The sequence below is a fragment of the Hyalella azteca genome, unplaced genomic scaffold (assembly GCF_000764305.2).
Source record: "Hyalella azteca isolate HAZT.00-mixed unplaced genomic scaffold, Hazt_2.0.2 contig13120, whole genome shotgun sequence".
NCBI lineage: Eukaryota > Metazoa > Arthropoda > Malacostraca > Amphipoda > Hyalellidae > Hyalella > Hyalella azteca.
Genome location: NW_025943054.1, coordinates 114,864 through 141,710, shown reverse-complemented (window position 1 = coordinate 141,710; position 26,847 = coordinate 114,864). Strand labels below are relative to the sequence as shown.

The window sequence follows — 26,847 nt, the reverse complement described above, 5'->3', positions numbered from 1 at the left end:
TGAGCGAAGAGGAAAAAGTGCCACAATAACACTCACTGATAAAAAAAGGAAAAGGTGTCAATGTAATCAAACACAGGAAAAGAAAAGTGTCAAAATGTTCCAAACAGAGGGGAAAAAATATAATGTGTTCAATTTGGTTAATTATCGTCAAGCCAGATAACTGCACAGTACATAAGATAATTTTTTTCTAACCAACGTTTCTGACGAATAGTTTTATTAAATTTGGAGGTATTAGTCTGTTTTTGAACGATAGAATTTCTGGTATATTTCTGGTATTTTGAGCTAGGCAATCTGGTATTCTCGCCAAGAAAAAACCTGGCAACACTGGTCTGAGCCTCCAGTCGGCGTTTGGCCTGTGCAGAGGTAGGGTGGTGCGTTCAAGCTCTGTCATACACTAGTATTGTGAAATGGTCTCATGAAAGTATGCTAGGTTTACTGTGAACTAAAAATATCTACACCAGTGTAACGGATTCGAAAATCTAAATTGATCTATCGAATAGGAAAGTATAGCTTCAGTATTAATCAATGTGGCAAAGAAATAGCTCCGGGCTTTTTGTGCTTCAGTTTTCCTGGGAAGGTGAACTTTTCTTTCAATAGCTTTTCAAGTTTCAACAGTACAATATTTTTTTTTTAGAAACGGTTACCTCAATGCTTAGAATAGGATCCCTGACTAATGTATCTCCGTTTTTTTAAAACTAATTCAGAACGTGAGTTTCTGTGCCACTTTACAAGTGTTTTCACTTGAGAGTTCTGGCAACCAAGTATAACTTGCACTTGGTCTACTATATGGCTCCAATTTTACAGTCATCTTTAATCTCTCTTCATCCAAAGTGATATCAAATTTATCATCCGAAAAATTGACATTCATTTTTTCAGCCGTTCATTTGTTTTCGGTACGGAGGCCTAACAAATTCGCAGCGTTGTTGATCGTACAACGTACAAAATGAGCTCGTGTGACCCAAGCAATGTGCTAGTCTCGCCGTCGATATGTGTGTGCGGGCTGCCGTTGAGCATGCTGAGTGTGCAAGTGCAAGCCACAACGGGCAACATCTACAATCTCAGAGTCGCGCACTCCGACACTGTAGACTACATTCGAAGAATTATAGCCAAGAAGACCAAACTCTCGAAAGAGCGAATTCTGCTTCTGTATAAAGACAGGTAATTATAAAGAATCGTCAGCCTTTATGAACTTTCGACCGATTTTTGCCGGTAAAATTGTGTATGGTTTTTCGTTTTGTTCATGTTTATATGTTATTGATGTTAGACGCTAATACCTAGGATGTACATTTCGTTTTGAACAGTCTGCCTTAACGATTTTGGAGACATGAAAACTAGTGTTGAACATTGATCTTGCGAGCGTTTAGTATTATTCTTTGTTTTGAACTCTTTATAACTTATTCAAAGCCAGAGACGTTCGCACCGTAATGTATTAATTAAATTTCGACAAATTACTTCATTTTAGAAAGTCAAGATTTTCAAGAAAGGGATCTAATTAATTGGGGAAATCACTTTGTTACCTTTCACGTTTGTATTATATATACTCAAATAATGTGTATAATGTGTACTAGGATGAATTATATATCAACATTTCATCAGTAGCAAGAATAATAATGCGTCTTGTTCAGTTTGGCATTGTGAATAGCAGGATACATATAGGTATTATCGCGCGAAAATTTTTGTATGCGTCTACCGTCAACAACACATTAGGTAGTTGCCCCAGCAATTCTACCTCAGTAAACTTGCCCCCCTCTAACAAAAACCACATAATCCTATAAAATTAGTATGAAATACTAATGTTTGAATTGTACAAATGAATTTTTTCAAGCTTCATTTTTTCTTCTGGGTGAAGTGGTTACCCCAATAGCTCAAGCAAAAGCTCCTTATTTAAAATTTACAAAATCTTAAATATTTCAAGAAAGTTCTATTTCAGTCCCAATGACAAGAATATTGTTTCTATTGGAGAGCTGATGACACGAGCTTTTGACTTCACCCTTATTTATGTATGAGCTGAAATTGCAAGGTGTTAGCCCACAACACATCCTCCACAGTTAGGATTTTTTCAAGCAAATTTTCAACATTAGTCAATACCATTGAAATGAAATGTAATTTAATTTAAAACTAGATAAATATTTTGTGATCAAATTGTATTGGATGTTTGAGAAAGATACCTTTCTAACCATTTGTACCATCTAGATTGTGTATAGGTACTGTGCAAACCAAACTATTTTGGAGGTTCGAATGAACCTTATGTTGACTTGTTATGAATAACCTTTGTTTTTACACTGTCTTCAGTATATATGATGTTGCATCAGTGCCACTTTCCACCAGTTGGGCACTCACTGGCAACTCCACATATTTCAATTGAGTAGCTGAACCATTTCATAGCATTCGAAAGAAACTGAGAGTCAACCATATCCACTAGGTATTGATAAGGTTTCCTGATTTGCATGATACAAATTGGACATGGAACTAGCTCTATTTCAGACCAAGCTGAGCTTTTAGGCCATCTAAAAACATTAATTCCAAGACATTTTTGTTGTCCAGCTTCCAGGTGAGCTTGGAGGTGTGGTTTTTAAATGGGTGAGAGAGTTTGTCTTCAAAATGTTTTCATTGAGAAGACGGTGATTTTTTTATTTTCAGGTGATTTTTTTATTTTCGTGGATTTATTGCTGCTAAATAAATTTTAATTTTCAATGTAAACAGAAATTTAATCTTGATAATCATTTTGGTGATATTGAGTAATAACCGATAGCTTATAACCAAATTGTATGTACTTATAAGTTTAACTTTCCCAGGGCTCCAAAGTCCACTGGACCTTGGTTTGTGTAATTTTGTTATTTACTCGACACTCAAACTCATTAAAGATGTAGAAATATGATGAAATTTTATGAACACGCAACCTCGGTATTGGTAGCAGTCTTCTCTATATAGTTACTGTAGTATATAACTTTCCAATGAAAGTAAATCTGTCCAAATATTTCATCATTAATAAACATGGATGTTTTCACTTCTATGTCTCAAAATCTTATCTTTTACGTCATTCTATTTCCGCCGCTGCCTCAAACGACCACGCATAACTAAACCTGGCTCTTTATGTTGGCCTCGTCATCACTCTTCCTGTGAAAGACATGGCTTTCGTTCATGAAGTTTCTCGAATTAACATGTCATTCAAACTCTGATAAAATTATAAAAAAGAAATCGCGTGCTGGTTTAAATGATATCAATAGTTAGAACCACAGCTGGCACAGATATCATATCTTCGTACGATACTTGTCAGCATATATCTATGTCTGTCAGCTTATATCTATGTCGACATCTGAAAAATAGGTAGAGTTCGTGTTTATTATGTTAAATAAGTTTTATTGAAGGTCAAAGAATAATTTTTAATGTACCGTACCTTCACATATGAGAAAAATAATTTGACTTATTGAGAAAGCCAGTTGGAAGTTGATAAATAAAACTCATTCTCTGGTCATCAATCAAACTCGTTTAAAGGAAGAAATGTTGCCATCCTGTACTGTTATCCCCATTTCATAGTTTGAAGGCATATTTCACTCGATAGACAATAAAATCAAGTTTAGAGCTGAGCATGTACGGTATGTATGATACGAACGTAGTGGTCGCAGAGGCCCAAAGCGTTGTGCGTGGCAGGCTCCGCTGGCAGGAGAGTTCGTTGGCCGAGCTCCGACTACGGCGACTAGCTATCGCTGCAGCACTGTTGTTTCGTTTCACCAGTTACTCGCTCTTGCTTCTAGCTCCTGATTCACGACATAGTCTTTCTTTGCCACTTATCACTGCGAATATCTGAATTTATTCTCTCGGAAAATTGTCTTATTTATTAATATTTATTGTATTTTATCATTTGCAGCGTGTTTTGCAGGTAACACTGTTCTCATTCACTGAAGAAGTTGATAATTTATTACGTACTTTCCGTTCGATTTCTTAACAATTATAATAAAAAGATGACGTGGTTCTCACGAATCGTAAGCGAGGCAGATTTGCCAATACAATTACAACTTGCACAGATATAGTATGTTGCTGCAACAGATAAGTTTATTTGATAGAAGATTAGAACCTGACATATCGTGGTCCTTTTGCTTTCATAAATGTACGCTTTCTCTGTTATTTCATGAAATTCTTGGTCAACTATCTAGTTTTTATCTCTATCTGCCATGCACTAATTTTTTTCACGATTTTATAAAAGGTATATCATGCGTATGCCGGCCATTAAAATCTATGCCCTAAAGACGAGAGCATTTAACATGTTCAGTCCTAGGAAACTCACGTGCCGTGCTAGACGTTTCAGTTTACAGATAAAATGCCAGTAAGCCATGTGCGCTCCATTTCTCGCGTTGCTTATCTCAGTTTAACACTGGCGTTTCCTGCGTTCTCTGCCGACACCGCGCGTCATCTTTGTCTACCGTCAGTCACATTAACTCACGAACCACCTTTCGGGAGTTGCGTGGTTGGTCGTAACAACCAAAAAATTTGTAGGTCTTGTCAACCAGAAATGCCCTTTCGAAAGTTGTCTCATTTGCGTGGTAGGTCGTAACCACCAGAAATGTCCTTTCGGAGGTTGTCTCATTTGCGTGGTAGGTCGTATCAACCAGAAATCTCCTTCTTGACCGTTGCTTATCAACACTGGCCCAAGACAGGCCTGCTTTTCGGGATTGTAATTCTGTCAAACGGTAAGTTCACGAGTTGAAAATTTTACATTTTCTTCGTGTTAGTGTTTAAATTTTAGTCTATTAGGTGCCAAGAAGTCAAGCATTTATTCTTTAGAATACGTGGTTAAAATATTGGCACTATTAACATGACGTCAGTATATAAGCTCCATAACTTTGAAATTTGCTTCCTTTTGTTTAACGTTTAGCAGAAAATATTAATGAACAGGAGATTTATAAACAGCTGTGTAAGGAGGATTTCTATACTTGCATTTTTAATTTCATCGCGTAACGAGCATTAAATTATCTAGAACCTTCAAATTCCAACTGCGATGACTAGCCTCTAACGATACTGAAATATTCGACATAGTTCATTGTTCAACCTGTCAGGTTTGAGCATAAAGGGACATCTGAACATTCCGGACTCCGTGTAGCCGCGTGCTGAGGTTTACTTTCAAACCTCTCAACCACAACCAATCGGTTTCTCCTTGTTCATAGGATCAAAGTTGCTAAGTAGCTGCCGCACGAAAAGCACAATACAGAATTCGATTCAAACCTTACTCGTCTTTCAGGTTCTTCGTCTTTTTCAGTGTGATAAATTTCTTATGGTTCACGCGTATCCTGGATAAAGGTTTTAAAAGCATGTATTCTGCGTTACTTGAACTTCAATCTGTGCCATAAGTTAAGATCTTCAGAGCAGGTTAAAATCTTCTCAATAAGGTATGGTTCGATGGTATTTTAAGAAATTTTGCATCCAGCTGCAATATTGGATTCGTTTATTTCGGCACGAATCAATTTTATAAATTCTTTATTCCCAGTCTGAAGCAAATCGCAAAGTTCCTTAGAGTCTTGAGGCGATGTAAAGTGTGGTGATGCACCTGAAATTTGGCACCGCCGCAGTATTCCTATGACGTCACAGTTATACGCGGCGTCGCGCATGGGCGTTGCGGTTGGGGCGTCTGCTGATCCAAGCCTTTACTTGAGGCTTTTGGGAATTTCTGCTTCGTCGGGATATCCGATGAGTCTTGGGTATCCGGACGAGATAGTGTCTTCTCAGAACCCTCCCGCCTATGGTTTCTGAGCATAATTTTCACTTGATTTAGCAATTAATCTATGGCATGTGTCATCTAAAATTGTTGTGTCTCTGTTTTTGTTATTCCTGTTATCATTCCGTCATATTAAAATTCTGATAAATAATAACGGTCAAATTTTCAATTTAATGTATCTGGAAATGAATAAATTATTAGCGGTTATATTACTTGTTATGTTTTGCAGACAATTACGGGACGGCAGCCTTGAAGAACACAACGTTAGAGATGGGGCGAAGCTCCATCTCGTTCCTTCAGTGGAGACTGGCCTCTTGGTGAGTATTTAATCCTGCCTAGTATGAATCATTTACTTTTCCGCTTTTGTTGGAAACAATTCCGCGTACGATTCTTATTTTGTGTGCATTTATTTTAAATTATATTGAGCCTAACGATATGCACCTTAAACTTAACTAGTTTCATCGTGAAATAACTTAATAATATTAGCCTTTACCTAATTCAATTAGGGGCAATGAAAAATTGTAGCCACATCAACGATTATCTCTAAACACAGCAGCAAGCTCTGATGCTCGTTACGTTGACACTACACTCAGCTTGAACATAGACTAATTTTAGGATCACTTATGAAATGAGTTTCTTTCCAACGAATTCTTGAATTAGCATAATTTAGTGAGCCATGGACGTGAAGATGGCGGGCATGACGCTCCGGACGATGGGTAGGCCTACAGCTAATGTTACAGGCGCCGACTACGCTTCTTTGACCTCTCTTTTTTGTACTGTTCTCGAGCGTAGCAGATCTCTGCCCTGCCTGTCCTTTCTTGGACCCTCCTGGTTTGTTCGCTCTTGGACTCTTAGGTGTCTCATCCTGGAGTTTTGTTTGTATCTCAAATGGATTTATTTTCCACATTCTAAGTAATCTTCGTATCGTTAATAATTTTCTTAAAAATAAGTTATGCGAAAGTAAGCTTGAACTGAATACGAAGTGCGCGCAACTATATAGGTGAATTACATCTGTCTTCTTTGTTGTAGTCTGTTGCCCCCAGTTTGTAATTTTTATTTTGTGCAACGGCTCGAGGGTTGCCGTAATGAGACGGTTTCGAATTGTTTAGTGCTAACGCGGAGAACGCCTCAGCAGCAGCAGGTGGCAGCCTGGCATGCCTCATGGGCCTGTGTTAGAGCCACAGGGCACCACGTCTAAAGCGTTCTGTTGTCATTTTTGTCATTGCCACTGAAGTTGCTTCTGCCACTGACATTGTTGCCACTGCTGCCTCATTTTCTTTGTTAATGCCACTGGTGATGCGTGCCCTGCACCCACCCATACCTGCGTACTCGCCAGCTGCCTGATAAGCCTCGAGTGACCGCTTCTTATTCCCTACGCAGCTGCTTCGTCCACGGTCATCGATGTATTTTGCTCTCCGTTTGTCCTCATCTATTTATCATGGTTGGCCCTTGGATTAGTTCGTCTTAGTTTTCGCAAAAACCGTGGTTTAAAATTCGTCGCCCGTCCCCACGAAGTTTTGCTTGCTGATACGACTACCTTTTTCTCAAAGCTCGTCAAATACCTTGGCTGGTCGTAAGATTAGTTTCTCGCCGTAGATTTGAAGTGACCGATATTTGCCTGGGCCCGGAAACAAGTTGTATACTCTCAGGTTCTGTTCTAGTGCTGAACCTGTCACAAATTTGAGCTTTAATGTGATGAAAAATATTTAAATTCCTAAGCTTGTGGTGACCGCATTGTGCCTCCGCGAAAATGAATTTTGTTGTGATAAGTTATTATTTTAACTACATCCAGCCTAAAAATTCTCATATCTGTAGATTTAATAATATTTTCAGATCTTATTGAATTTAAGGTATAACTCGAGAGTCACTCGACTGAGGTCATATTTAGGACCGAATTGAACTGGGTATGTATTTAATTCTTCACTTAATTCAAATTCATTTCCGCGATATCAGGTGTGGTTACTACGATTCACTCGCCCATAAATGCTTTCATGCGTGTAAGTCTAATTAACACCTGAGTGCTACGTATGTCTTTAAGTTCGTTTTTATTCACTGCTCTGTCCTTGATCTTGGTGATATTTACCTCCATGCCCCTCCGACGTTCACGTGGTCGCAGCTCCCACCTTAGGGTGTGGTCTCTTCCATTGAGCTTATCGTATTTTTTTCTGACCTTTTGGTTTAGTTTTTGTGATATTCGTGAAACCTTTGCCTCGAGAGTTGTCTTGGTTGTCTTGGCATGTGGAAGCCATAATTGATATCTCCGTAAATCTTATGTGCGCTCTCTTAACAAACGTTCAACGTATAATGGTGCTTAGTTATCAAGACTAAGTTGCTTGTAATCGCGTAATAATTATACGTTTGAAATCTGTTTCTTCATTGTCTCATTTTCCAATTGCTAGCATACATATATGACGACGGTGAAGCTTGTGAGTTTTAATAATAATTCACATATTTATACCTCCAACTCTTCTTTTCGAAGTAATTCATCTTAATTGTGGCATTGAAATGTTCACACTTCATCTCACTCATTTTTCACTTCATTCAATTTTTCTGAAGTGCTCGTCCGAATGACATAATAGGCCCCAACGCTCTCTTGTTTATCTTATCTCACTATTGTTGCCGGAGTACAATGCTGCTCGCGCTCTTATTTATCAGCACTTCTGCTTTCTTCCCTGTTTGGAAATTCTTTGACTCGCACAGAAATCTTTCATTACGTCGAGTTACCAATAAAGTCTCGTGTCTGCGAGGTAAGCTCGTTTTGATTGTGAAGGAGTTTCTAGTACCTAGCTTCACTCCTGGGCGTCGTGTGCTGAAATAGGTCTCAACTTTTCTTTCGGCGGTATTTGATGGTATGCTATATCGAGGGTACGATGATGACGCAGAGTTTTTCCTCGGCTTTGTACAGTCTTTCTTTAATAACCGCTCACAACCGCACCCTCTTCTCGTCCTCTACAGCTCCTCTATAACGCCAGGTCTTTTTGGAAAGACAAGGGGTGTTCCTGAATAAGGGAAGGAATGAGCCGTTGGGATGTGTGTGTGTGCGTCTCTCCTACATTCTCGACCACCAACCCCATCTGTGTTAGTGGCGTTGTCCCTATCGTTCTTTCTCTCCCATGTCGCCGCACTAGAGCAGGTGTCTCGTCTTCCAGTGAGCCTGGCTTCCCCTGTACGCTTTCTCCCTCATGTACGTCTGTCTTTAACCTACACGCACCTGGCTGTGCGTACACGCCTTTATGTGACGGCATCCAGAACCTGATTTCAAATCTACTGAGAATTCAATACATAACCGTGCCCTCTCTGCTACGGGTAGCTGGATTGGCCTTTTTGTCTCGTTGTTATACTGCTGGCGTCAATTAAATTTTATTGTTTCCTACTAGCTGCATGACTGAACATTGGTTTTTACTTCATCAGTTATTAACCTGAAATAGCTAAATTTTTCATCCACTGTCAATTAATTATTTCTGATTTATCGTATAACTTGAATTTTTTGTTATTGCGAATGTACAACAATTCCGAAACATCTTTGTTTTTAAAAAGAACAAAATTTTTTGAAGTTTTTGTTTAAACAAACGATCCACGAATGAACTGGTGGTTCTTAGCGAAATTTGACCTTATGTCAGAAAGCTTTATGCTAAGAAAATAACAGGATTTGTTACGCGTTTTGTATGGTTTCTCGCATGACATGGTGCGGTCAATGGGAACTTCGTTGTTTGTGTGTTTCAAAAAATGGTTTGGAGTGCCTTTGGAAAAATATTCTGCCGATTTTATTTTTTTTGCAGAATGTCAATCAATAAACTTGGTACCTGAATGTTTTGGAGTCTTGATGACATTTTTGTCATCAACACTCGTTACTAACTAGTTTTAAAAATTACGTACACTAATATAGGAATAATGAGGTCAACTAGGAACAATAGAGTACTTATGTGGGCGTATAACGCTTGTGCCAGGCTTGTCTTGGCCGTGTTTTCGTCATCATCATTTGGCCTACGAGCCGCTGCTTCTACCATCTTAAATACTACACTACTTTCTTTTTGTTTCTTCACATTTCAAGCTTGTAATGTCATCAATACAATTCAACCATCGTTAGTTGATTACTTTCTGCTGGCATGCCGTGAATACAGATACTTTTTGACGAGTATTGTATATGTTAAGGTTAACACTGACATGTTAATGAGTGCAGGAATTTATAAACTTCAGCTGCAATTCCTGGTAGAACATTGGATTCATCAGGTACGCTCCATAAAATCTGTAGGGTTTCCGAGACGTCGTATTCGCCATGGCTGTCAGCTTTGTGTTATGCCGGAATGCTCCACGTGTATTGGAAGCCGCAATTCGTGGCAATGTAAATTTCTATTCGACTACTTATGAATCATTGCTTTGCATTGTCATGTTCCTGATCTGAATTTTAACATTTTTGGAACTGTGTTTTTCGACTTAGAAATCCTTACAGTTATGACCTCATTACAGTATGAACTCCTTTTTTTACAGGCGCTTGGAGGTAATCTCCTCGGTAATAATCATTTGCGGACGAATCAGTACTTTCCCTTATGATAGCATTTTCCACATTTCTTCACTCCCGATAAAAGTTCGATTGATATTCGTGATGTATGAGCCTTGTGGCCTTATTGTAGCTGCATTGTAGCAGCGTCGGCCGAGCATTGCACTGCGGTAAACAATGAACTCGAGCGAAGGCCGTTGCGCCGCAGTGTTATTTGTCAGCAATGAGTTGGAGTTTTATGTCATATCCGCCTCTTTAATTTACTTCCGTGCGTGCAATCTAACTTAGTTTTCGAGTGAAAATTCACACGGCTGTTGCTAAGCACCAATTTTATTATTAAATTGCTTCTATGATTCTTAATGCTAATATGAATAATTTCCTACTGTGAATAATGTTTACGTGTGCACGTATCAGTATTGATCAGATTCTCCTGGAATGAAACTGTTATACACTCATGATTTTATTTACCAAACACACGGCGGATTAAATTGAGATTAAATTTAAACTTGCTCTCGCAGAGGAAATTTAGTGAAGATGCTCTGAAACTGGGCCGTCTTAGTCATATTTCTTACCGGCTTAATATTGCTGATGTAGCCTACAAGAGAATCGGTGCGCCTTTCTGTCTGTAACGGTCTATAAGAATGTAACTGTTCGTGATTGTTTTGATTTTCTAATTTTTAGTTTAGCACAGTCTCGTTATTGGCTCAGTTTCAACCATGAAAGGTGATAAATAGGCTGATCGCGTACGACGTGATCCTTTTAGATTATCGGTCCTGTTAACAGGGTGATTGGTACCTATCATGCTACCGTGCGTGCGCTTTTGTGTCATGGTAGCTGACATTCCTAATAAAATCCTCATCATTTGTTGTGAGTTACTAGCGAGTTTCTAATAATGCTCAAGTCTGGCTAAGTTTAACAGGTCAAATTCATTTGAAATTTCTTTCTTCGCCAACTGGTCGCTGGCGTCCGGCTTTTCCTTCCGGACAGAATCGTCTGTTTCCGCTACCATCTTTCGCCTTTTCCTGCAGAAACTTCCAACGCAGCTGCTCATTGCAATTCTGTTTTACGTGGAGTTCTTGTCGCATTTATTTTTCCATATCATCTCAAAGGCTGTGGTGCGAAAAATAATCAATGCTGATTATTTATTCCGACGTACTTGAAGATGACTTTTTATAGCTAAACATTTTCATATTCTTCTACAATACTTAAATCGTGGCCTTCTGAAAGCGGATTTGCACACCAGCATTATCGTGTTGTTGCGAATATGCGATCCGGCTGTTGGTGAAACCACTTTTTATTGCTCTGTCTAAGCCAATTTCTATTTGTGGCTTTAGGCTCGTCATCTTGCACATTGGACGCTCCACACTATTTTTTACCAATCTCATCAGTGATGATTGTTTATACTTGTCAGACCGAGTTTTTTGTTACCGAATTCGACGAATCCATGAAATTTTATCAAATAATTATTATATATGTCTTCTCTTTAACGTTTCTTATCATTTGATCAAACCGCAATTAAGTGAGCTCATCATTTTTTAGTATAAGTTACTCCGGTGATTTGTTCGAAATTAATTTTTGTTACAATTTAAATTTAGACCAGGTTAGTGAAATCATGTGGCAATAATTTAGTTAACTCATGTGCAAGTAAACCAGCGAAAGTGAAAGTTGCCATTCAGCAAACTAAAAGCACTGAATAATGTACTCCTTCTCTCACGAAAGTCGAGTAATCAAATTTCATTCAATTATAAGACTGACGAAAGCTTCTGCATTTTGTGAATCGTACTTTTTACGAATTCATTGTATTGACGGTATGGGTGCATACGTGTCGGCTCTCTCACTCTGCCATGCCGCCCAAATCCTGCAAAAACTTGGAGGTTGAGCGCCGTAGCTTGGCTACGTACAAGTGGCCTACGTAGCCAACCGTCGACTTCAGTTTTACGAGTCTTAAATCTAATGTCCTTGGATTTCTCGAAAGTGCAAGCCCTCTATCCAAATTGCTCAAGTAGTTTATATATACTCAATAATCTATCGTAGTGTATTGTGCTCACTTCAAATTTTTTCAGCTTAATCCAGCGCTGTCTAAGTTGAAGGCAGTTACCCAGTGGATGCTGTCACGAATTTATTGAGGAATTTCATAATGTACACTCTAAACGATTTGTTTTAAACTCTATAAACCGTGATGCGCTGCTCGTACACTTCACATAGAATGTTCTTATTGTACGTATCGCTCTTGAGCTCCCTGCTGTGTGAACCATGTGGACCTTGACAATATTCGGTGGGAAGTTCGGTAATTGGCAAATAGAGCTCATTGTGCCTACTGGCGCGTTCGTATGGCCTTCGAACATGAGATTTTCTCCCAATATTATCACTGGGGCAACTGCAGCTGCAAATAATGGCACTGTCGTACCACTGTTGCCATAAGGAATATTATGAATGACCTTAATGGGTAATAATTGTAATGTCGGTAATGCTGTATGAGGTTGCTCAGCCGTACTATTAAATATAGGTAGCTGTCCTTGATGTGTTAACATTTGTTATTTTTGAAATTCACTCGTGTCAATGCTCTACAAAATTTGTTTCTATCGGAACTATTGACTATACATTGAAGTGAATACATTGCCTGTGTGTTTATAAACCGTATCGAAATAACTTACTTTCTTTAAAATTAGCATTGACATTATTCCAGTAATTCCTAAGTGTATTTATGAACTACCTCGGGACAAGCAAAACAAAACGTAAAAAGTAATGTGCAGAGTATTCCTTGATGTGGTCGTGTGGTGTGGTGTCGTGTGGTGTCGGTGTGGTCGTGTGGTGTCGGTGTGGTCGTGTGGTGTGGTATCGTGTGGTGTCGGTGTGGTCGAAGGTATCGGTAAGCAACGTGGAATAGTAGAAGTTAGAGCAGGAGACAGAAGCAACATAAAAAGCAGCATTCGCTCGAAAAATCGGCAGCAGCAGGCAGCGCTACAACGACCGAGGAGAGGATCACTGGTCGTTGCCGCAGGCTCGCTGCGCTCTGCCGACTGCGCTCCCTTGTACCACGACAAACTAAGCCAATATTACCATGATATCTCGATACCTGCAAGCTCAAGCACAATATAACTCTCGGTCTCATTTTTTGGTGAATTGTATGGGATGTTATTGAGGTTTGGATAACTATAACTGCTGTTAACTTTTGCGTTCCACTCGCGCTCCGTGAACGCACCCCGATGACTGTCGGAAACTGTCGGCGCGCATGCGCGATCTGAAGCTCTCCGTTTCTATATAGATGCCACGTTTGCTGTGAACATCCGCACTAATAATTCGTACGTCTCGCTGCTACTACTCATTTAGTAACAAGGCTATCTTGTTACCAGGCTTGGTGTTGCAGCATATTCCCTCTGCATTGATTACTAGGGCGGCCCGGACTGGGAGCTCGCGTGACTGTTTTCTCGTGCTCGTGTACGTCTTCAGTGTACGTACGTAGTGTGCGCTTGTAACGACCGCTGCCTGTGCTTGCGTCGTCTCGATATCGCCGTTTTCAGTTGCCGTTCAAATCGTTTATTACATCAATATTTTGTAATTCGAACATTAATATTTGTTTATTCTTGACTGATTCTTTCAATGTGGGCCTTCAATTTGAGTTATGGCGCAGTGGTGGGTGGTGAGTGCACGTCATGTACGCTGCCGACAAGCGCACACGGGTGCGCTGAGTACACACATGTCTTTGTAAAGCTGCACGCACATGCCGTGTGCGCCCCGACATCTACGCTCACTGCGTTCACGTCACGCCGCGTAGATCTTTGAGTGTGTACTGCTACGGAGCTCGATCATTTGAATTATCGTATTTTTCTGACATATTACTCGTATTTTCTCATAACAATATGCGCGTTTTACGTAGATGAAATAACCAGAATTTAAATCCACTCAAATCGGGCATCATTTTTTTCAAAACCATACATGTACATGTTAAGTGCGTGTGCACACACCTCTACGTGGTCGTGTTTCCGCCATGTGCGCAGGTGTGCGTGTAGAGGTGCGTGTGGTATGACCGACTGAACCCTTTCATGAGCTGCCAGCGCTTCCCATCCTCTGGTTTAGCTCTTCTTCTTTGAGCTTCAGCTCTCTTCTTTATCTTCTTTAGCTTTCGTCCTGCTTCGAGCTTCACCTGTTCCCGTGTTCTGAGTTTCACATGTTATGGCGCCCTGAGCTTCTCGCGTTCTCTTGCTCGATCTGAGCTTCCTCTCCTCTTGCTCTGGTTTGTTTTACTTTTTTTCCATAGCTTCTCCTCGTGAGCCTGTTTACGTTGCCTATTCTCTAGTTCCGCAAATAAAAAGTCTTTTCGAGCATGCCATCTTAGCTATAAATGCCCTAAGATACGCTGCTTCGTCGCATCATCAAATTAAACGAATTCCCCCTTACACTCGTGTCTGTTTGGTGGCAATTTTTTATAGCTCTACATATATATTTTTTATGTTAGATCTTAGGTTGAATGCCATCAAAAGTGTTTACTTAGTCTTATCATGATAGCCCGATAAGTGTTGAGGTCATTCCTCTTGCGTTACGATTGAAATTATCAGTGGCTGTCTCGCACATAGCGTATTTCATTTAAACAGTGCTCGAAAATCGTACTGTAAACTGTTGCTTCTGCTCCTTTCTGAATCTTTCTAACTTATTACTATTTCCCGCCTTCTTAATTTTAAAGTGACGCAAGACGCCTTCGATTTTGCTAAGTTTGAAGTATTCATTGTCGTTCGTTGTATCAACTGAAATATTACAATTTACGTCTCGCTGTTCGACTATGACCTACGTTTGACCTGACATCGTTTCACCCTACAAGGTTTGACCCCACAGATATCTTTAACCTTGCTTCGTTTGCTCTAAATTTCAATTCCGAGGCCCTGACCTTCCATAACACGAACTTCCCTTTTATTTTACTTGTCTTCTAGCGTCATTATGTTATTTGATATTTTGCACACACATATTAAATACATTGTATTGTAGAGTCTTCCAAGAATAGCCCTTTGCATCAATGGGCATGTATAATTCGAAACTTTTGTTGTTGAGCGTGCAATTACGTCGTTGTTAATGTAACTTTGCTTAGCTTCATAATCAAGTTGCTTGAGTTTACAAATTGAAATCGTATTTCCTTTTCCGTCCTCATTTTTCCAGCTTTAGGCTTCCTATGCGTCAGAAATGTTAAGAGTCCGTTCTCTCTGCTGAACTCCATTCTTCACATTGTGAGCTCAAGCTTGCCATTCCAGAACGCCAGTGACGTTCCAGTTCCTTATCGGGTTCCATGGCCTCGACGTACCTGATGTTCGTTGTGATCTGAACGTCCCTCAAAAAACGTCAGGTTCAAATTCGCTTATTTGTTCCAAAGAAGTTTTTCTGCCTACAGGTCGGTGCTTTCCGCCTATCAAATTCGTCCTTCCCAACGATTTGGTTGCTTTCTATAGGAATTTTTTTACGTGGTCTATTGATTTAGGCTGCGTTTTTTGCTCAACTGATCCGTACCTGTTGGTTCCCTGTGTACCAGTCCCTTCAGTATCATCTGTTGTGTTAAAACTGCGCGGCGCCTGATATTTTTCAGCATTTCATACGTGATCCTCTTATTTCATACGTGATCGTTTGAATGTTGATTAAATCAATTCGGTTGATGTATACTTATTCCGATGAACGTATTTTCTTGCAAAATATATGGTAAGAATTGAATCTTTAGAATGCTTCAAATTGTGTACCTCCAAGTACAAAACCATTTCTAATTTGTAGCTCTTATATTATCTACCTACTTGAAATACTTGTTGACAAGTTCAACACCAGTAATGTGCTACCTTAATTGATGAATCATTCAGCCCCAGGCGGTATTTCTGTCTCTATATAACCGCGCAGCAACCGGCTCAACTTTTTATTCATGCAGGTGCAAGTATTAAGTTTATTATCTGGTTGATTTTTTTGTGATCACTTGCAGCCGTCCTTTCGAGTATTTTCTCATCGCTATTCGTAGCTGGTCTAGCATGTCATTTGTTGCACTGATGCTACTCGTACGTATCCAGACGGATTATCATGTTATTTGTGGCTCTAACGCTATTCCTACAGCAGCTGCTGATCTAACACCGTACCGCTAGCGCTATTCCTACGGCAGCATATGACGTAATCAGCTATTTTCGGTCAGCCGTTATCCTATAGGAGCGACCGTTCGTTCCCTCGTTTGAACAACACCGAGAAGGCCAACCTTTGATGCCCACTCATTTGATGCCATTCCAGACATCGCCTCCACATTCCCGGTAGCTGTAATTCCTACCAACTTGTCTGTAACTGAAATACGTAAAGACTTTTTCCCGAACACAGATCTATGGATAGTTTTTTGTACGCGCTGTTCCCATTCACGCGCTTCCCCTTAGGAATCGTGCCAATACAATTGATCTCTTTTCTTCTCACTTACCTAAGGATAATCCTAATCCCGATTACACTTCTCATCTTCATCGGGACCTTTTCCCCTAATCCCGTTGCACGTTTAGATGTGCAGTAGCGTTACTTATTCGCTTTAGTGCTTAGCAGGTAAACTAAGAATAGAAAATCTGTTTGATGCCGAAAATACTTATCTGAATTCGACAATATTCTGCTTTACTATGATATGATGCCGAGCGGCAGTGATTTATGTTTGAAGTTGAGCTTTCAAAATGTTTGTGCGCCTAGAATCATCGTATATAATATGCGATGATTCCAGAAAATGGTCTTCCTTAATTGTATATCTTCTAGTTAAACAGTGTGGGCATTATCAAATTCTGAACACGCATTCACCTAAATTTGCCTGCCTTTTTGGTGTCTTTTCCTCGTGAATTTTTCTTGTAAATGGTAGTTGAAACTTATATAAAATTTTGTATTATGATATGAATTGAGTTTTTATGGGCTGTATACACATATGTGTGCGCAGCTGCGCATATATGGGCTGCCCTTTACGGCGCCTTTATGCGGGCTTTGCTCTGCTCGCGTCATAAATCTCATGGCAGGCCGAGCTCGTCTCACTCTGGAATGTTGGGAATGGGAATGGCTGTGGGCTTCTGTTGGAATGGGAACAGCGACGACGGTTGGGAGACAGGGGTGGGAGCTCCTGTTCACAATCGCTTTCTTCCGTTTAGCGACGACACTGAGCTTTTCAAACGACCAGGCCAGGATCGGGTCGCCTCGACTCCACTGCTTCTGCATGACGCTTCAGATACTGCCACGTTCGAGGTTCAAAACTTTCAGCTTTACTTTCTTCATATGACGATTCATTTACTGAGGCGTTCGAGGTTCAAAACATTCAGCGCTACTCGCTTCATATGACGATTCATTTACTGAGGCGTTCGAGGTTCAAAACATTCAGAGTTACTCGCTTCATATGACGATACATTTACTGCGACGTTCGAGGTTCAAAACATTCAGCTTTACTCCTTTCATGTAATGATTCAGATACTGGGTTGTTTGAGGTTCTAACCTGCATGTCAATGCGTATGGCATATGACGATTCATGCAGGCGTCTAATCATACCTCTTGCGTTACAATCGAATCCTATTAATTTCTGTCTTATATTTATCTCAGCGTTGTAGGTAGTCATTATAATTCTTTATTGAGCGTGGGGATGTAAAACAATTTAATGGTGCAAAAAATTCATCATATTTCACGAATGAACAGAATTTCATTGAAATTTTAACGCATAATTTTGATCAAAGTGAACTTTCCGTACTGTTCTTTCTAATGGTGAATTCTCTCGTCTGATCGTATAACTTTGATGGTAAACAATTTGCTTGTGGATTTTTGATCTGTTTGGTGTCGGAAATATCAAGCTTACTTCGATGAAACTTATTGTTCAGCGTTATTGGTACCTCATACTTTCTTAACGCAAACTCTATTTAGCATCAGTGGGGAAATGTTGAAATTCGTTTCATATTATTGTTTATTATGAACAAATGGCAACTTAAATTATACCCCCTGTGTGCGATTCTGCGATGTTTGGTTCTAATGCTGAGCATACGAGAATAAAATCGCTCTCGCGCGGCCAAAGAGTTGAACATCGTCAGACAAAATGGCGCAGCTGCTAAATTATTTTTAAGTGATCACGTGTTGTGCATATGACATTTTTTACATATCATTTTAAAAATCACGCATCCCTCTAATTTTGTTCCCTACTTTTGTCCGACATTATGGTATGGCTGCTATAATGGTACCTCTGTGAACGCTTGTCCCGTGTATGGCATTTGAAATTGTCTGAAAAACAGCATCGGAGCTGCTTGAATGCTACGCGCCGTCATCGGGCAGCCATCGTGGCTAGCACTTCTTATTCCAGGCTAATGAACTTCGGCCTTCAAAACCAGCGTCTTAGGTGGGACGGGTGGTGCATGGCAGCTCGAGTCGTCTTCAAGCAAGACGCTGCTTTGTTGGTAAGGGTATTTCGATGGAATGGTTTGTTCTTCACATCTAATTGGTGGTAACAAGCACTTGTTTTTACCGCTCTGTGGTTCAACAATGGTTCTAAATTCTAGATCTTGGTGCCGTGCGAAAATACTGTCGTTTATTTATTCTATTTATTTATGGACGAGACAACCTTTGACGTTTCGCAGACTTAGGTCTTCCGAGAAAAGCCGGGTACAGATAGAAAGATTTTTTTCTCTCTCTCTCTTTTATTGTCGCATGGTTTACGAATCGTTGAGCGGCAGCAAGAATTTGCAGTTGGATGGATTCTACTATCATAATTCCTCAAGGTATTATGCTGGATATGCCATTGAACATCTGTTATCTGTTTAGTTGGCATCATCATAATTAACAAATAACTGTCATTTTAACTTTCGTCTGGGTGACTCTTAAATACCAATGGGGCTTCTTAAAGAGAGTTGACAGCATTTTTTTAGATTGTCGTATATGTGTTGGTGCTCTTAGTACAAGATATAGAAATGGGTAATTACATAATGAACTTTAATCACTGCCCCAACATTATCTGACTTCGTGTTGAGTCTCCCTGTATCTCTTGCCGATGTAGAAGGGCTAAGTTAGCCCCCATATCTCCTGGCCACGAGCGTGCAGACGCCGGGACGTCCGACCGACCGACCGTAGCCGGGTTGAGCGCTCGAGGTGGTGGGAGGCAAAGGGTTTGGTTGCCTTTGTGGCCGATAGCGTGGCAGATCCCGCCACATGTACCTCCACCCACCACCTCTGCTGCAGCACCATCGCTGGCAACGACACCCACCACCTCGGCACCCACCGCCGCAGCACCCACGAGCGTCTACGGATTTCTTGCATCCGTCAGCCACTTCGTTTGTTTACCCTCCGGCCAAATTCGGTCGTTTTATTCTCGCTGTCTACGCGCCCTTCGCCCCGTCTCAGGGAAACTTTGCTACTTGCTGGATTTGCTAACATCATTATAGCCGATTTGTATTTACCTGTTGTGTTAATAACTCAATGAATGATCCACACTTATTTACTAGTTTTCTCGTCACGGCAGAGCTAACTTGTGTATTTATGTGCTGTTGCTTGCTATGTGTGAAGTAAATTTTGATCACACGATTTGTTGGATTCCTATTTATTAATTACACTATAGGAGAACTCGTACCTCACACATTTGTTGATTTAGTAAGTAACTTAAGTTTTAGCTTGGTGCTGCTCTAGAGTAAAGAAAACGAAACTTTAACGTATATCTATTCACGAAGAATATGAACTCACGATTTTAATATGAAAACCGAACATAATTGTGTATCCAAATCCATCGTAAAGGAATACACGTAACCATTTCTCCTGAGGTGTTCTGTACGTAACCCTCGACGAACGTACATGATATATGCCTTACAATATCCTCGCACATGTTCTCCTAAGCGTGACAATATCCCGCACATCTTCCTCTACTGAATCGTGTGCACCGAGAGCCCTGCCTTCCAACCGCGCACGGTCGAGGGACCCCGAATTTCAACGGCATTTCCTGCGTATTCCTCGAAAGATGACGTGAGCGACGTGCAAGTGTTTCGCAACACAAAGTCTTCATTATGGTACTCAAAACCTAAGTCGAGTTTTTTTTATCTTTTCATTCTCCTGCTAGAATAAAGCGTAAGATGATTTTTGATAAGGACAGTCGTTATAATTTTCAACCTGTCGTCGACCCGTTGGCTTACAAATTTAGGTGAGAATAGTATTGCCGTAATCAGAATAATTATTTATTAATTTATTAATAGCGGTTTAAGATTGTTATCTATGAAGTCTAAAAGATTCGAGCCGAGTTTTTAAAAAAATAAGACGAGTTTTTGGGTAATTGTTTTTATGACTAACGCAATGCTATCGTGCAATTTCATTAAATTCTTATATCTGAAACACGATCTATTATAAGCAATTATTCTATAATTATACTGAAAATATGTATAGCAGTTACCTGTTCCGGACGACTTGCCGCCCATGTAATTCCATTTCGTGCCCTTGGGGAGTTACTATGCATGACTGGATGTTCTAATTTTGTACGTAAATGAGGTCTTCTATTTAAAGTTATGGTAGACTACGGAAAATTATTTGCGTATTCATAACCTGGCTATCAAAAGGTAGTATCACTCGTTGGTGCATTATCTTCAAGATTTTTCTGAAATGGTTTATTAGATTATTATTATTATCTTCATGTTTACACAATCAAAGCAACACTTTAACGGACACCCACAGAGTAGAGAGTGCTCTGCGATTACCATGTACCACAAATTCAGTATGGTGCGAGTATCCTATGAGTTTACATAGAACTCGAATAATGCAGCATCATGCTTGCAGTAATATAAAATTAAGGAGAGAAGTTAGCAGTAATGCCGCGCTGTGTATTGCTAGGCCAGACCTTGAACGCTGGGACCTTGGAAGCCCGCTTTGTTATCAATAGCGTTCGTTGCCTGTAGCTCCCATGTTTCTGCACATTGCCACGTTCACGTGTTACTTGAAATGTTCTATATGCTAACGTTAAATTTGCCTATTTTACTTCTTGCGTTCTCTAGGGAATTTATATTAAAAAACTACACCAAGTTGAGACCTTTGCTCTACCTATACTTCATAGTCTGAGTTCTTTTGGAAATGAGTGAAATCTAACGAGCTTTAATAACCGTAGCTCTGTTTACTTTTCTAATTGTTTTCTCTGATAATAATTAGCTTTGAACTTTCATGTACGTTTGATATTTCATTGTGCCTTCAAAGCATAATTTCAAATGTTTATTGTCCGTAACAATCGTCATGTGTAGTTTAAATTTTTCATCATTAGCTTAATCTATTGTCAAGTATTAACAACAAAATTTATATCATAAGACTAAACATATTTACATGAGATTGCAACGTAGTACGCGACTAGTATTGTTTCTCTGAGGAACTCATGTGTATGCCTGATGACATGCCAAACGAATAATGAAGCGTTTTAGCAACTTTCACGCCACAATATCTCAAGTATTTCAAAGGTGAAATCGCCACATTGCAAGTGTGGCAATGTAGATTTCGTCGCACAGTACGTGTGACAACGTCATAGCTGCCACACTGCAAATATGGCAACGTTAACGCCGCCAAATATCACGTGAAACGACGTTAATGCTGTACAATTTTATTTGAAATAACGTTAACACCACCAAATCTTACGTGTAACAACGTTATCTCTGTAAAAAATTTTCGTGTAACAACGTCAACGCCGCCAAATATCACGTAAAACGAAGTTAACGCTGTACAATTTTATTTAAAACATCGTTAACTCGGTCAAATTTCACTCGAAAGAACGTAAGCGCCGCCAATTTTCGCATGAATCAACTTCAATGCCGTTTGCTATAGTAGTTCGCCAACAGTCACTTTACTCCAGTAACAACGTTCAGTAATTTGTCCGTGTGTCCTTGAAGACAGGTTGCAGTTTTTCTGCTCGCTGTAACTGGATGATCGTGAGTTTCGATCCAGCAGACTACGCATTATGGTCTGCTTCTGACAGCAGTCCCCCTCTCTCCTGCATCGCAGAAATTAAACACATCTGTGCCGCTCCATCAGCAGTCCAGAAAGAAAAAAACGGCCACAGTTTTGAAAGAAATATGATGTATTTATCTACATGGGCTAAATTGAAACATGTTTTTATTTGTGATCGTATATGTTTGATCAGCCCGTGGCTTGTTCTTTATTCCGTTTCTTAATGCGCGTGCTACGAAGCTGCACGAGTCGCACTAGGGAAGACTCGTATGAAGGCACATGTGCATAAGCAGACATTTTGCTTAGCTAAGCGTTACCTTGATATGCTCTAACATTTCATGCCGCGCTGCTATTTAATAAACGATCATCCTGCTATTTCTTGCTTTGTGAAGCGTGTACATGCAGGTTGGCCGGACCAAGTTCAGAGTATGCGAGCAATGTTCCAAGTCGTGTTTAGACGTTCGTCTCAGATTGCTCGATGTTTTCTTCTAGTTGTCGCTGTTGCATGGTGCAGCAGGGAAGCTTGCGCCAGTCTTTGCTCCAATTGTCTGGAAGTCTTTAGTGTTTTTGGAGATTACACCAAGCGATTGAGTAAATATCATAGAAAATATTACTGTTTTGGTGTAGTTCCAATCTTTCTAAACAGTTCAAATGAAAGTATGACTCGTTTCCTTGTTGTTCACCCAGCATGATATGTCCTGTATCTTTCGACAGTTGAGGCATGCAGGTCCAGGTATTTTGCGAATCGCTTCGTTTACTTCGTCGTCCTATCTTGCGATGTCATCCACCAAATTTCGTTTTTATTCTGTTTCTTGCTTAAAATATTGTATCGTGTCATTGCAACAGCATTGTTGTTTTTGGTTTGTTTCTTCCTTGTACAAATCGCGTGGAAAAATTGCGAACGATTCGAAGTTGGTCCTTGAATTTCAGTGACCTTCAACCTACGCGGTTTAATGTCAAGATCACTTGCAGAAGAGGAAGGTTACTCCCTCGTTTTGGGTTCGTAGCTACTAATATCAATGTTGTCATACACGCACCTACAGAGGCTCCAGTGTGCACTGTGCTGGCCATATTCATGCATGGTGTGGACTGTGGACAGCTTATATGCAATTGTTTAATAAATCAGAGCGCATTCATTTCGCCGAGCGACTTAATAAGTAATTTTATTGTGTCAGAATTTTACCGCTACATTTTTGTTATTTATATAGACCCGTCGGTACCTATTTTTTTCGTTTCGAAGCGGCCCTCTAAATAAAATTCGTGTGAAGTGTGCTGCGGTTCATTTATCTTATCGAGAAATTGTTTCAATTGTGATTTGGAACACTGACTGCATTTAGTGATACTCGTTACCCAGCACTCCGGTAATATTCAACTATCGGCATTAATAGACACTTCGTAGAATAAACTTCATTCAAGTCCTCGAGTATCTTGTTCACACAATTCTCGCTTATCAGTCTCCGCCAGTCCATTTTTCATATCTCATATTGAATGATTCTTCTGAAGCGTTGCGCGTGTCCTCGACCGCCGAAGTGCAGCTTCAAATTTGCTTAGGCGATGTTTGATTTTTTTGCAGTGAGGCCTTGTTTCAAATATCGTGATATCATTTCTCGTTATTCCTGCTCAAGGTTGGACTATTGGATGTGATTTGCAAGATACGCGCCACGTGAATATCGTGCTGATTGCGGCTTGTTTTACTGATTCTTTTACGATAGGTAGTTTGTTTACGATGTCTTTACATTTTTCAATCGAAATGCCTTATTCATTATAATATAATGATGATTGAATCGAAAAATTTATATTCTCTAATTTTCCTTGTGTAGTCTTAAAACTGTTCTTACTACTTCTAAAACCGATCAACGATTTCACGCTCGTAATTTATTCCTTGAAGAAATTTGTTAACTTGCTAGAGGAAGTGGTTTAGAATCATAGTTTTATAGCACTCTAAACTTAATTGGTGGCCATATACCATAGGTCTCAGAATTAGTTATTCGCTAACAGGTGTCGGATACTCAACGAGGATGAGAATGTCGGCAACTTTTTGTTTTCCATAGACATAAATCTTTTCTACTCAATTTTTGCTATGAGATGCGAAGATAGCTTGCTTTGGACAGATGGTTTCATACGTTTTTACTCATCAATTACTTGTTTTCGGTGGGATGAAGGAGAAATGATTACTTTGCCGTCCTCGAGTGTACACGGCGACGCTTCTCAAGGTTCGATTGTTCATGCCACTATAAGAAATTTTATTCGAATCGAATACATTAAATACATAAACATGCATTTACATTGTCAGTCGTGCCACCAACCACGTGTAGAGCTTTTTACTGTATTAAGTTTGGTTTTATTCTAAACCTTCGTAGACTTCGTAGAGACTGGACATGTTATATACCTATATGTCTTGAGTGACTTTTGTGAATCTTCTTAGTATATAATTAGATATAAAATCGACCGTATAGAGATAATTTCGTAGTACCTCTGTGGGGTAACTCTACTGCTTAGTGTGTTATGATTTGTAAACTCACAGATCAAACCATCAGTTTTAAAATCGTATTATTTTCTAATTCTGGAGCTGCCACAACTCGCGGATGTCCAGAAAATATTTTCAAAACTCTCATATCAGACTAAAGCTCTACCTCAAACTCATTGACGCAATACCCAAGCCTATTATCGTGGTACTCACGATCAACTGCGTATTTCTGATTACATTTACAAGTTGCTGGTGCAGCGGAGCGGAGAAAAGCTGTGTGCACTTCTCAAGTGAAGCCATGTTGGGGCAAGACTTCTACCTACTTGCCCTTGGGGCAACATGGCCTTGGCACATGTTCCAAGGATTTTGTCTCGTTCTTGCTCTCGTCATGTCTGCATTTCAGCTAAGAATTTGCGTCATTCCAGTTTCCTTTTCTAAATTGAACCTGTGGCACCCGAAACTGTTTGTTTAATACTCGTAGATAAACATCTTAGTCTACTCCTACTATAGTTATCGAGTTGCAATCACTTCGTGAGATGCCTCCTCGACGCTTGTAGTTCAGACGTGCTATACTCTTCCTCATCACGAAAGTGATTTATGCCGATGAAAAGCATCTTCGATTGAACAGCAGTCTCGCTATGCAAAGCACTCACGTATATATTTGATGGTCTTTGTTTCAAATTGTTTAAAATCTAGGCAGGCAGTCCTCGTTTTCATTCTCTTTAATATTCTGGATAAGAATTTCCACTTGTGGAATGAAGCACCTTGGAAAGTTCATCTAACGAATTCAACTCGCGAGTTGAATTAAAATTGAATAAGTGGTGTCGTGCATGAATTTGAGTTGATCAGAACAACTCGCTCTTCGCATTGCTTGTAAGTATAGCCCTGATCCTTCTGCTCAATGAAAACCTTCATTTATTCTAAAATGCTTTCTTCCATAACCAATTACCGAAGAGTATTATATGCTTGTGAGTGAGCTTCAGATCGTACACGTGATATTCTAAAGGTTCTGATGAAATATTAGCTGTATTAGTTTCTGGTATCTATTCTGAGCTTCCCTCTCTGTTCTCCGTGTGCCACGCCCTGAATAATTTCTTACCATGAAGCGCCTGGTCACAGGAATTTCCGAATTGCTTCGTGAAGTGTGTGATAATTACAACTGGTCGGCGCGTTTGTCCTGTGAACGTCACTATTTTTATTTTTAAGCGATAACTTCAACAGGTATTTTTCATTGATGAAAGCACTACGGGGAATAGGTAGGGAAGATGGTTAAGCTTTTGGGTAAAGTGAGAGGCAACATGTCAGGTTTGGGGTAAAATGAGTTGCATGCTAATTTTAGGGTCGAGAGTGGAGAGGCAGCGTGACAGGTGTGAGGAATGTGAAGAGGTAACGTGACAGATGAGAGGAATGTGAAAAGGTAGCGTGACCGGTGTGAAGAATGTGAAGAGGTAGCGTGACCGGTGTGAGGAATGTGAAGAGGTAGCGTGACCTGTGTGAGGAATGTGCAGAGGTAGCGTGACCGGTGCGAGGAAGTAGAGAGGCAGCGTGACCGGTGTGAGGAATGTGAAGAGGTAGCGTGACAGATGTGAGGAAGTGGAGAGGCAGCGTGACAGGTGTGGGGAAAGTGAAGAGGCGACGTGACAGGTGTGAGGAAAGTGGAGAGGCAGCATGACAGGTGTGAGGAAAGTGGAGAGGCAGCATGACAGGTGTGAGGAAAGTGGAGAGGCAGCGTGACAGGTGTGGGCTAGTATTGCTGGTTGGTGTTTAGCAAAAGTTGCGTGGCGGCAGCGTTGCATACGAGATGGAGCCTGCGATAGACAGATCAAATCTGGAAGACTTATGAGGGATAGTATGCGACAAGACATTATTAATTGGCAGGGAAAAACGATAAATGGTCAATAGTTGGGCATCAAATCACTATTATGGCAGGAACATAAAGCACCTTTACTTCTACTAGATAACAGTGCCATAAGCAGCATGTTGTGCGGTGAAGGGTGCGGGTGCAAAGTGTTAATTTTGTTGCTGGAACAGTGGCATGAGCATCGTGGCGTGTACGGGATGTGGCCTGGAACAGTATTGGATGTGTTGCTGGAACAGTATTTGATGTGTTGCTGGAACAGTATTTGATGTGTTACTGGAACAGTATTGGATGTGTTGCTGGAACAGTATTGGATGTGTTGCTGGAACAGTATTTGATGTGTTACTGGAACAGTATTGGATGTGTTGCTGGAACAGTATTGGACGTGTTGCTGGAACAGTATTTGATGTGTT

General features: G+C 40.2%; 1 protein-coding gene across 1 annotated transcript in view; it reads left to right on the top strand.

Annotated features, from left to right (window-relative positions):
• Window positions 1–353: 353 nt before the first annotated feature.
• The window catches only part of LOC108670286 (midnolin homolog), a 42,934-nt gene continuing 16,440 nt past the window's right edge, over window positions 354–26,847 (top strand). Inside the window, exons 1-2 of the mRNA XM_018157745.2 lie at window positions 354–1,158; window positions 5,940–6,027. Coding sequence (XP_018013234.1) covers window positions 944–1,158; window positions 5,940–6,027 — 303 coding nt within the window. The 5' untranslated portion in view covers window positions 354–943. The remainder of the gene's footprint in view (window positions 1,159–5,939; window positions 6,028–26,847) is intronic.